We start from the raw sequence: 13,513 nt of genomic DNA on the forward strand, positions 1-13,513 counted from the left end.
CATCAGAATAAACTTGAGGTTATTATTAAAGATGTCATTTCCTAAATTCCAGCCTATGCCTCTTGAACCAGAGTCACCAATGGCCGAGACCAGATTATTATACTTAAAGAAATTTGAGAATCATTGGTCTAGAAAACCAAACGATTTTGATAAATTTTTCTTAGGGCCAAATTTGCTACAGACTTAAATAGGGGCCTCCAAAAGCTATCACTAAATTATTCAGGTTTCCATAGGAAAACTAACTGGTAAGTCTTTTGTTACAAGAAGATACCTCTGATGTCAAAATGTATAAGCTAGACGTGTTTACTTAAGAGAGCTATTCCTGGAGACTGTTGCAGGCCTTTGCATTTCTTAATATATGCTTCTCTTTAATATAGTAATAGGCTGCTGATGTAGCCTTGGGTGATATTTTAATATTCTTCCCAGGGTGGCTGAGAAGGCAGAGCCGTAAATCATAAATGGGTCTGACGCAGGCAGCCCTTAAAATGTCTCTCCAAGTGAGTTAGAAAAAGCCAGAGCTATAAGGGAAGAGATAAAAGGAGAAAGGGCCAACACATATTTTATGACTCTTTACATAAATCATCTCCCCCAATCTCCAATCTACATACTGACCTAGCCCACCCAAGATTCTTCGTTCAGGAGAGTTCAAAAGATGAAAGAAATGTTAGCAACAGTACTTTGTAAGCTTTTCCTTTAAGGCAACGGAAGCCATTGGCAATCCAAGGTCTATGACAAAAGTGTCATTACATACGCTTTGTTTCAGTTGCTTCAGGCCCAATGGTTAGTCCAGCAAGTGATTTAAGCTACACCAAAGTCACATTCAACATGTGTTAGGCTTGAGGGCATCACCCTAAAGGAATTCAGTCTAATTAAAGAGAGAAACAAGAAAACCAGCCCTGAAAATTTAGTGTGATGATTATCAAGATAGAGGTATGCTATAAAACCACTTCTAAGGGGACACTTGTGATCCAGTTGGGTAAAGTATGAGGTGACTTACCCTGAAGGAAGAGTGAAAGCTCCCTAAGCAAAGATAAGGACATGTATTCCAGACACAGGGAAAAGCATGTGCCGACACAGATGCATGTCATACATACTCTTCAATTGCCTTTTTTGAGAGCAGAGAATTCTCTGTCACATAAATTATATCATCATTTAAGGAGAAAATAAATAAAGGCTATGGCTCCCCAAAGTTCACACACATAAATATTTTAATAAGCTCTCTAGCCACCATGAAATGAAATATAGTTCTTAAGAACAGGAATCCCGGTCTCTCACATATTATCTCAGATCAGGTCCTAATCTGAGGTAAATCAAAAGACAAATAAGATGATCACTTCAGAAAATATGTACTTGGGCCTAATTTGCTTAAAGAGAAGAGGAAACAAATTCTTTCCTGAATACTCTGTGTAACTTCTCGCATTCTCCAGGTGTAGGGGTCAGGGCTTCACCTAACCTGTGATGCCACTCTCCAAAACAATGAAGAGTCTAACTTTCAGAACTTAAACCACCAGGAGCCCTCAAACAATTTTCTTCTCCTCTCTAAGCCTGCATTTAAAAAAAAAATCTATAAAATAGGGATGTTGAGAAGATGGCTCTTTTTGTAGCTCTAGCATGGTTCCATAAACCAGGAGTACTTTTATGTGTGTAGCACCAAGAAAGAAATAAAAGAGTGAACTTAGGAGACGGCCATCTTACTTCCTCACATATTGAAATATTATTGCATGAAGAATCAGAAAATGTTCACGCTGGGAAATCCTGGTGCCAATGTCAATCAAATAGTGTAAGGACATATATTCTTGTGCCTCAGTGAGTCTGGCAGTAAAATTCAACTTCCTCTCTCTTTTTTTTCATACACTCAAAGATACCTGAGTGGTGAAATCACTGTACCTCATTCTGTCTCCTTTACAAAGATCCTAGCACATTTACGGCCTTTAGGAACAATAACTGAAGCATAAAACATAGAACAGAAAGGGAAATAATAAAGACAAAAACATTAAATTAGCAAGAGAAAAACAGTAAAACAAATTCATATATAAATATAGTTAGAAACATCCCAAGTCAAACAGCAATTTAACCATGCCAAAATCTGGAAACAATTCAAAGATCCCTTCAACTGATAAACGGATAAACAAAATACAGTAATACTTTCAAATCATGGAATACTACTCCACAATAAAAATAAACTACTAAAAATGCAATAACATGGATAAATCCCAAATGCATTATGCTAAGTCAAAGAAGCAAATTCAAAAGGCTTCCTATTGTATAATTCCATGTAAGTAACATAAAGAAGATCATTGGCTGCCAAGGACTGGGGATGGAGAAAGGGCTGACCACAAAATGGCATGGAGAAATCCAGGAGGTAATGGAATTGTCCTGTATCTTGCTTGTGGTGGTGGTTACATGACAGCACTCCTTTGTCAAAACTCACAGGGCTATATACTAAAAGGGGTAAATTTACTGTACATAAATTATTCCTCAATAAAAAAGGAAGTTTCAAAAAGTTTCTAAGGTAACCATAACTAAAACAAAATCCAAACCAAGCTCAACTACTGCCTAGATTTTCTTAACCTCCCCACATACAGTTACGGCCTAGCAAAAGAGGTGTACACATTTTTCAGTCCCTACTGTCATACAAAACATCTGAATTGCAACCCAACATTACAGTACACACAAAGAAGCAAGAATAAAACAACATCATATCAAGACATAATCATTTAAAAAATAATACTCAGTTGGGAGGCCAAGGCGGGTGGATCACCTGAGGTCGGGAGTTCGAGACTAGCCTGATCAACATGGAGAAATCCCATCTCTACTAAAAATACAAAAAATTAGGTGGGCATGGTAGCGCATGCCTGTAATCCCAGTTACTCAGGAGGCTGAGGCAGGAGAATTGCTTGAACCTGGGAGGCAGAGGTTGCGGCAAGCTGAGATCATGCCAGGGCACTCCAGCCTGGGCAACAAGAGCAAAATGTCACCTCAACAAATCATCATCATAATAATACTCAGATATAATATAAATACTGGAACTATCAGGCAGGGAATTTAATATAATTAACATATTAAAGCCTTAAAGGAAAAAATAGATAGCATGCAAGAGCAGTTGAGGAATTCCAGCAAACAGATGCAAGCTATAAGATTCAGACAGAAATGCTAGAATTGTTTTATATAATGTAACACATATTAAGAAGGTCTTTAATGGACTCATTATTAGGCTCATTGTGGCAAAAACAAAGGATTACTGGAATCATAGATAACTCAAAAAATATTACCAAAATTGAAATATAAACAGAAAAATAAGGGAAGAAACAGAGAAAATCATCTAAGAGCTATGGGAAAATATTAAACAATCTAACATAGGTGCAATTGGAATTCAAGAAAGAGAAGAGAAAGAAGAAGTATTTGGAAAGACAAAGGCAAAGGATTTTCCCAAAGTAGTGAAACGAATCAAATCATAAGTTCATCAAATGTATAGAACCTCAGTAGAGGAAATCCCAAGAAGAAGGAGGAGAAGAAAGATGAGGAGGTGGTGGTACACCTAAACACATGATGTTCAAATAGCTGAATATCAAATGTAGAGGGAAAATCTTGAAGCAAAAGAAAAAAAAAATCATGTTACATACAAAAAATAAATAAATAAAGGTAAGAATACAGCAGACTTCTCATCAGAAAGTATGCAAGCCAAAAGACAACAGGGTGAAAGCTTTAAATTTCTGAATGGAAAACAAAAACAAAAACAAAAAAACTGTCGACCCAGATTTTATACCCCGCAAAAATATTTTCAAAATTGTAGAAGCAGCAGATCTTGCAGACAAACAAATACTGAGAAAATGTATTACCATCATAATTTCACTACAAGGAATAATAAAGGGAAGTTTCTCAGGCATAAGAAATACAATACCTATCTACATTTGAAACTTGGATGTTCACAAAAAGATGAAGATCTCTAGAACTGGTTAAATACATTTTTCTTTCTTTCTTTCTTTCTTTCTTTCTTTCTTTTTTTTTTTTTTTTTGGGAGACGGAGTCTCACTCTGTCACCTAGGCTGGAGTAAAGTGGTGGCATCTCAGCTCACTGCACCTTCACCTCCCAGGTTCAAGCAATTCTCCTGCCTCAGCCTCCCACACAGCTGGGACCACAAGCGTACAACAGCATACCTGGCTAATTTTTTGTATTTTTAGTAGAGACAAGGTTTTACCATGTTGCCGAGGCTGGTCTCAAACTCCTGAGTTCAGGCATTCCACCCAGCTTAGCCTCCCAAAGTGCTAGGATTATAGGTGTGAGTCACTGTGTCCAGCCTATTTTTCTCTTATTTTTAATCATTCTAAAAGATAGTTCATTGGGTAAAGCAAAAATAGTAGCAACGTATCATGTGTTTATAGCATATGTAAAAGAAGTACGTATGACAACAATCACATAAAACAGGAGAGAAGAAATGAGTGTTCTGTTAAAAGGCTGTTACACTAAAACTGAAGTAATAGAATAATACTTGAAGGGACATTATGATTAATTAAAGATGTATATTGTAAGCTCTAAGGCACCACTAAATTTTTACAAAGAGGAATAAGTAATAAACCAATAGTGAAGGTAAAATGGAATTGTGAAAATTATCTGAAAGAGGGTAGGAAAAAAGAAAAAAAAAAAACATGCAAAACAAATAGAAAATAGCCAGCAAGCACTATTCACAATAGCAAAGACTTGGAATCAACCCAAATGTCCATCAGTGACAGACTGGATCAAGAAAATGTGGCACATATACACAATGGAATACTATGCAGCCATAAAAAGGATGAGTTCATGTCCTTTGTAGGGACATGGATGCAGCTGGAAACCATCATTCTCAGCAAATTATCACAAGAACAGAAAACCAAACACCGCATGTTCTCACTCATAGGTGGGAATTGAGTAATGAGAACACTTGGACACAGGGAAGGGGAACATCATGTACTGGGGCCTGTTGTGGGGTGGGAGGAGCGGGGAGGGATAGCATTAGGAGATATACCTAATGTAAATGACGAGTTAATGGGTGCAGCACACCAACATGGCACATGTATACATATGTAACAAACCTGCACGTTCTGCACATGTACCCTAGAACATAGTATAACATATATATATAAAGCTTAATAAAAAAAAAAAAGTAGCCAGCAAGATGATAGGCTGTAATTCAACCATATAAGTAATTACAATAAGTATAAATGTTCTATACACATGAATTTAAAATAAAGAGAGTCAGTTTAGGTGGAGAAAGGAACACCTAACTGTATATTAATTATAAGAAATTCATTTAATTACAAAAATATACATAGATTGAAAGCAAACAATTGGAAAAAGTTACACAAACACTGATCAGAAAGATGCTGGAGATTTAGATAATATCAGATAGTAAAGTTACAACAAAGATTACTATCAGGGATTAAGGGTACATTACATAATGGCAAAGGTTTCAATTCACCAGTAACATATAATGGTTATAAATATATATACAACTAACAACAACAAAAACAAAATCCTAACACATTTTGATTTCTAAGAATAAATATCATACAGACTGCATCATCTGGTAATAGCACAAGTATATATAAATTATCAATATTTAACAGTGTTTTGACACTTAAAATGCACTTCTAAATAACAGGTGAGCTGAAGAGTGAATATTAATGGAAATTGTATTCATACAAAAAAGGAGGACTTATAAATAATTACAGATCCAACAGATTTTAAATATCCTAAGAAAATACAATGAATACTTTTATGTTGATAAATTGTAAAACTTTTAAAATATAATTTTTCAAAAGAAGAACTACCACACCTGAATATACAAATACCATTACAAAATGAATTGGTCATCTAAATGTATTGTCTCCATAGATGACAGGCTCACTTGGTTATAGAGGCTGGTTTACCAAACCTTCAAAAAATTAACAATCCCTATCTTATATAATTTCCTTTAAGGAAAAGAAAAAGAGGACATAACAATGATACCAAAGTTGAACAAGAACAGTATAAGCTAAATATACACCGTATACTACTGGTGAGAGTTCAAATTAATGCAATCCCTTTGGAGAACGATGTTTCTAGCCTTTCACCCAGCAACTCCTCTTCTAGGTACATAGCCTAGAAAAATTCTTTCCTGACAACACTTTTTGCAACTTTATTTGTAATAGCAATAAAAGTTTATTAACTACTTAAATATCCTTCAAAAGGAGAACAGATGAATACATTATGAAATATGCATATAAAAATTTGAATTAAATGAAATTGAGTTATGTAGCTATCTCCCCCAACACAGAGTATTCTCAAAATCGTAATTCTACACAAAAAAGCAAGTTGCATAATTTATAATAATTATATATCTACACATGTAATATAGTATGCTTTTATCTAAATTTCGAAACATTCAAAAGACTGCTGTACAATGCTTACGATACATAAGTATACGCAAAAAGTGTAAAAACATGCATGAATGTAAAGCATCAAACTTATGACAATGGTGATCATGACCTCTGGGGAGGGAGAAGAATATCATCAAAAAGAGTAATACAGTGAGTAATGCTTAATCAATTTTGACATCTGAAGTAAACGTAGTTTATGATTTTATAAAGCTAGGTGCTCTGAATGGGGCTGCTTATATTCTCTATTCTTTGCATATTTGAAATGTTTTATAATGAAAAAAAGAGAAAAAAGGAGTCAAAGAACTAGTTATTTGCAGATGATAGGATTATATAACAAGAGAAAAACAGAACTATCAGGGAGGTCAGAGACAAAATAAACATCCAAAACTCAATAGGAGTCTTATTTATTTGCTACAACACGTGCACATGTTTGACAGGGGAAAAGCAATCCAATTTTCAGCAGCCAAAGTACAAACTACCCAGGAAGACGCCCCACAAGAATTATGCAGGACCTGGAGTAAGCTACAAAACTTGGCTGATAAATTTTATTAACTCTGAAATATGATATACATTCTACATCAATATTATGACATTCTGATGTGGAATCCTAGGCTTAGACAGGTCACAGATTTGCCTAGGATGGCTCAGTTTGTTACTAAATAATCAAAGCCAGAACCGAGCCTTGGCAACTTTCTGGGATCAAGAAACCAGAAGCTGCATTGACCTGGCCCACCACTGGCATCTTCAAGGAGCTTTACTGTACTGAAATTTAGTCCCACTGCAGTTGAAGAATATTCTTATTTAGAGCCAGGCATGGTGGCTCATGACTGTAATTCCAACACTTTGGGAGGCCGAGGGGGGCAGATCATTTGAGGTCAGGAGTTTGAGACCAGCCTGGCCAACATGGCAAAACCCCATCTCTACTAAAAGTACAAGCATTAGCCAGGCGTGGTGGCAGGCGCCTGTAACCCCAGCTACTTGGAAGGCTGAGGCAGCAGAATCGCTTGAACCTGGGAGGTAGAGGTTGTAGTGAGCTTAGATCATGCCAATGCACTCCAGACTAGGAGACACAGTGAGACTCCATCAAAAAAAAAAAAAAATAATAAGGTTAATATGCTTATTTATTCCCCCTCCCCAAAGGAGCCTTGGCGTATAACATTTCAGTGGGATGCGTGACAGCAACCTCTGTTCTGATGTGTGTGTGTATGTGCTTTCTTCCTCTCTCTGCTCTTCCTGCCCCCTGCTATCCTACTGGCCTCATTTTAGAGCTAAATCTTGTGAACTTCATTTTCATTCTGAGCTATTCACCTCTGACCTTTACTAAGAACTCAGGAGAGCTTTTCTCTCATCCTTCATTGGCAAATCATCTGAGTGAGCAGTTACACATTCTTACATGAGTAAGAACACAGCATCAGCTTTGAGGAACTGCCAGGAGAAAGACATTCCTTCCGGGTCACAACCTATCACAGACAGAAATCAGGCACCTCTCCCTGATGTGCAGAAAAGTTTAAATAAAATAACGCCCTCCCGCTCCTAACCCTCACAGAAGAAAGCCCTACCAAGCAGAAATGTCTTCCCAGGAAGAGAAGGTAAGTTAGTTAATTAATTAGTTAGTTAACACATATTCTGGGTAGAAAATCTATCCTGTTTTTAGCTAACAATAAAGGAAGCCTGGCCTGACATTTCAGCTCAGGGTTTAAAACATGAACTTATTCTTTTGCCTTTCTTGCACTTTCCAAAAACTCACAGGTTTTGAAGTCAAAGCTTCATGGGTACTCAGAGACCCCAGATCCCAAAAAAAAGGCACTAGAAGGCTGCAGATGATGCTTCGGGAGCAGACCAAAACTACCCTTGGCACTTTTGTTCCTTCCTGGGGGCAAAGGGATTGGTTTTACTGCAGGATGAAACTGAAGTTTCAATAGAATTTCCTTTGTCAACAATGTCCGTGGGTGAAGTCTTTTTAAAGCCCTTAACACAAAATAATTTTCCACCATATGTGATACCCAACAAAATAATTTCCATCGAAACCTTAAATCAGCCAAGTATGAATAAAGTCAAAGGAGGAGTACTGGTAAGGATGGGAGAAATGCCCCCAAGGAAGCTAAAGAACACGTGTGTATCCCTGGAGGCCTCAGAAGAGGGTTGGGGTTTTCAAAAATGAGGTGTTTTCCAGTTTACGACCAGCAGATGGCAGAATAAATCAAGAAAAGAAGCCAGGCTCCTTTCGTTCCTTAGATCACTTTCAAAGGTTCCTAATCAGTCAAGGGGAAAAATACCCTTTTCATTCAAACAAGTTGCTGGGGAGGGAGTAGGGGAATTATGGGCTTCAAATAATAGTGGGTATAGGTTTAGTGTCGGTTAGTTAAAAAACATATACCATATGACGAAAGTTACAATGAACTCATTACAACTTTTGAAGAAATTTATATTTTCATAATCATGCAAAAGCATCTGTGCACATTTGAAGCATAGAAACATGGTAGAAAATGTGTGAAGACAATCCACTCCAAGACAATCCTTGGCACACTTATACATTCCCAGACCTTGGCAATAACATTGGCTGCTACAGTTACCATTATTAGCATTATCACTGTCACTACTATCAACATTATCACTCATATCACAATGATGTATCTGCTAAACATTGGGAACTTCAGAAATGAGGTCTCCTTAAAATAATTCATCTCTGCAGGGAATGGTGTCACCCCGTTGGGTTGGGGGGGGCATCTAGTCATTCATAATGTCCCTCGGGGGTCCTGAATCCACAAGATTCATTACCCATCATCCACAGGATTCACCATCCACACATCATCCGCAAGATTCACCATCCACCCATCATCCGCAAGATTCACCATCCACATATCATCCGCAAGAGTCCCTGTCCACTCATCACCCGCAAGATTCACTGTCCACCCGTCATCCACAGGATTCACCGTCCACCCGTCATCCACAGGATTCACCGTCCACCCGTCATCCACAGGATTCACCGTCCACCCGTCATCCACAGGATTCAACACTGCTTTCTTCAGCCCCTGTTTCTTCCTCACTCCCACTCAGCAGTTTGCTGAAAGCCTGGAGAAGCTGAGCAAAGTTAAAAGCACAGAGTGGATCAAAAGTCTCCACTTTCTGCCTAGCTAAGTGTCAGAACTGCAAAACTTGCTTGTTACAAATCAGAAGGACTCCGCGTTGTGTTGACTTTAATGCAGAAAGTATCATGTAAAACTGCGCCTCTGTAGGAATGAAGAGTTTCCTAATGAGAAAATATTTGTAGTTGTCAAGAGTACAAGATCTGGAGTCCCAATATGTGGGTCGGGAGATAGATATTTCTGTGAATATCAGCTGTGTGATTTTGGGCAAGATACTTAACCTCTCTAAGCTTCTGTTCCCCACTTGCAAAAGAGAAAGCGTATTTCTTGTTCCCTGGAGTTTTGTGAGATAATCTACATAAAGCACTTAAGGCAGCACCTGGTACACAGCAATGCTCATTAACGCCGGCTGCTATAGTGACTATCATTGGCATTATTATCATTGTCACTGCTACCATTAGTGTTACTTGTATCAAAATAATGTATTACTAAACATTGGGAACTTCAGAAATGAGGTCTCCTTTAGGGAATTCATCTCTGCAGGGAATGGTGTGACCCCATGGGTAACATCTAGTCATCCATAATGTTCCTTGGTTTTCAATATTTCCAAAGTATCCTAATAAAGCAAGGGTGACATTTCTTCCTTGGCAATGTCAACACAAGACCTCCTGACATACTAAAGAGCTCAGACAATGAAACATCTTGGGGGAACTGCCTTCCACCACCACGAGCATTGGAGCCGCCATCCCTGAAGTGGTCACTCTGGGCAGAGGATAATGACTCTGAACTGTCTCTGCAGGGGACGTATGGATGCATGGGTATATGAGTATGGAGATGTCTGTACTGGGCTTCAGCATTTTAAAAAAAACTGAAAATCTGAACCCACGTCAATGATACTTGGTCCTAAAACTTCCTTCCCAAAGGTCTGATATTGGTAGAAATAACATTCTCCTTTTTATTGCACACTTTCTCACCTTAAATAACAGGGAGCCTTTGCTACAGTCTAGCCTGTGAGAACAATACAGAATAAACTTAAAGAGGTATCCTTCCTGGGCTTCACCCAGCCATTCCTTTCCTAAAGTGGCCAGGAGTCACTACAGGTAGAGATTTTACTGAGACACCAGATGCATGTGTGGGTGCAGACAGGGGGAGACAGAACATTCACCAGAGGTGAGAATTCGTGGCATTAATTAATTTTGTATTGAAGTGGTAAATATGGGGCAGTTAATGTGACTGACATTGAACTATCTGTGCCATGGTATTTCAGGTGCCACTGCATAGCCCATGGCCACCCACTTACTTCCCATTCACAACCTGATGAGCTTGCTAAGTACAGTTCAAGAAGGGAAACAGCAGAGGGGTAAATGCTCAGTTTAGTGAATAATGTGGCCTTGGGGAAGCATGGTTAAGGTCCTGCCCTGATCCATCTTGAGGGTTGCAGAGGAAAGTTTCAAAGAGGCATTCCTAAAGCACAACAGCGTGGATGGCCCATCTCATTTGTCCCAGGACCAGGAGGAGGAGAAGTAACATGAATTGAGGAAGTAGCCCCACAAAGATGTGAACAGGAATTTTCTAATCCTCCACTGATTTTTTTTTCCTCTAAAAAACACTCCTGGCTGACCATGGACCATACTGATCAACCCTCCAAAGTAATATTAGGTGAAAGAATTACAACAGGGCTCTATTAGTCCTGGCATGGAAAAGCTTCTAAGGTCAAATTAAAAGCTCAACACCCGGGCTTTGGACTAGTTCAGGAATCTTAGCAGTAAGAGCCCTAGGCCCTTTCTCTGGGCAGCCACTCTTAATGAGACATCACTTTCTGCTAATTTCCATTAAAGGTTCAAGTTCTTGGAAAAATGGCCCAACTGACCGTCCTAAGTCAAATGTCTCCATCCTTGCATGAAACAGCTCTCGCCAGGAGATCAGGGTATCGAGGAGCCAGCACAATACAGACACAGCCACCAGGGGAGCTATGGAGTCTCTGGCAGCCATGACAAGCTGTGATGCTGACACCAGCCTTGGCACTCATTCCCGGCCATATTTCATTTTTATCTTCCCTCTGGCTCCCTCCCAAAAACAGTCCCCACAACTGTCACCCTGATGTGAGGGAAGCCTGTGCTCACTCACTTACTTATCATTCACAAGTTTCCCATGTTGGTGGATCTGATTTTCCATTGTGAAGTTGATTGTGGCGCCGTACACATGCTCACCAAAAAATACCTTCATTTTAGACTTGTATTCTTCATCTTGAAAATAGCGGATCATATCAGGAAACCAAACTGTCAGTCCATAGTAACTGGAGTGGAGAAGGGAGAAGGTTGGAGCAACAACAAGATTAATTCTTTCATGATCAGAGTCTACATTCTTGACTTGAAGATCAAACTCATTGAAAATACATTAATTTGGTTCATTATTAGAAAATCTGATAATATAAATCTTCATATTAATAGATACAAGAGGAAAAAATATGACCACCTCCATAAATGCTGAAAAGGTATTTGATTTAAAAGAATTTTTTTCCTGATAAAAACACCAATAGATTAGGGGTTGGTGGACACCTCCTTAACACATAAAATACACATGTCTCAGACAGAATCTTAGTGAATAGGGAAACGCTAAAGACATCCCCACTGGCCGATACGGTGGCTCATGCCTGTAATCCCAGCACTTTGGGATGGTGAGGAAGGCAGTTCACTTGAAGTCAGGAGTTCGAGACCATCCTGGCCAACATGGCAAAACCGCATCTCTACTAAAAATACAAAAATTATCCAGGTGTGGTGGTGCATGCCTGTAGTCCCAAATGTGTAAAGGAGGCCACTGAGACACACGGAATTATGAAATTTAAGTAAGACAGAACTTACCTTAATGCCATGGCAAACCAAACCACGGCCAGAATCAGTGTATTCATTCTGTAGGGCCCCATCACACAGTACAAGGCATTATCCCAGACCTACAACCCGTAACAGAGAAGGACTGTTAAAGAAAGCAATGTATGACTTTGTTTCTCCCACAATCAACGAGCTCATTACTCAGATTTTCTAATAAGTTGCCTAGGAACCCATGAAGAGAATGGGCACCCCACTGTCTCCTAAAGGCAGCAAATCTCTCCAAATAACAAGGAAAGCCTCTTCTCTTCTAACTGGCTGGCCTCATACTCTAACAGTCCAATAGGATTTTCCCTGGGAACACAATATTCCGTGAATGTGATTGAAAGCACACTGAGTTAGGACTTCAAGGCACGGAGTAACCTGGACTACTGAGTTCTACGACCTGCCTGTGGGCAAGGGGGATATTGCAAACATTTATTGACCATACACTGCGAAGACCATTCAGTCCCAACAGACTCTGGCTGGCTGGCTGCCTCAGTGCTCAATAGCTGACTGAATCCCTACTTGGAGGAGCCAGTGCTCCAGAGAAATGGCATTGCCCATTTAGAAAAACATTTCTTGGAAATCAAGAACAAGCCTCAAGGGATTGTTTATTTCACTCACTTCTTCCTCCCCGTGGATTATTTTAAAATTTGCTAGAGAGAAGATGTTTACTCAGACTAGACATTTTACCTACATTCAAAATCCCTGCCTTGGGAAGGAAGAACAAAGAAAAGAAACTAAGATTTAGAGAGTTTTCAGCTCCAGGGCACACAGCAAGCTAGAGGCAGACGTGGGCTGGAGCCCAAACGCCCCCTTCCAGGGTTGATTCCTCTCCAACACGCTGCCCCAGGTTGGTGGGGATGTTCAGGATCTGCATTTTTCATCCACTAAGGTTAGAGACTCCCACAGAGCCACCTTCTCACCCAAAGTAAGTTCCCAGTCACACCTGCTTGAAAATGGTCTTGAATCTGACCAGCCAGCGCTGGTACCAGGTTCCTGTTGAACTTTGGATCTCAATGAATTCATCCATTTGCTTGGGAGTTTTGATGTTGGAAACCTGAAAAGTAAAAATAGGATATAGAGAATCTGAACCCCACTTTGTGTCAGAGTTTTCAATGTGTAGTTTAATGTAACTATTTAAACTGATTTAGGAATAGAGGA

General features: G+C 39.2%; 1 protein-coding gene across 2 annotated transcripts in view; it reads right to left on the reverse strand.

Moving 5' to 3' along the window:
• Positions 1-5,821: 5,821 nt before the first annotated feature.
• The window catches only part of SV2B (synaptic vesicle glycoprotein 2B), a 167,758-nt gene continuing 160,066 nt past the window's right edge, over positions 5,822-13,513 (reverse strand). For both annotated transcript variants that reach the window (XM_050798043.1, XM_050798044.1), the window contains exons 7-9: positions 13,299-13,409; positions 12,344-12,432; positions 5,822-11,778 (exon numbers count right to left, since the gene is read on the reverse strand). In XM_050798043.1, coding sequence (XP_050654000.1) covers positions 11,610-11,778; positions 12,344-12,432; positions 13,299-13,409 — 369 coding nt within the window. In that variant the 3' untranslated portion in view covers positions 5,822-11,609. The remainder of the gene's footprint in view (positions 11,779-12,343; positions 12,433-13,298; positions 13,410-13,513) is intronic.

Source organism: Macaca thibetana, chromosome 7 (assembly GCF_024542745.1).
Source record: "Macaca thibetana thibetana isolate TM-01 chromosome 7, ASM2454274v1, whole genome shotgun sequence".
NCBI classification, from domain to species: Eukaryota; Metazoa; Chordata; class Mammalia; order Primates; family Cercopithecidae; genus Macaca; species Macaca thibetana.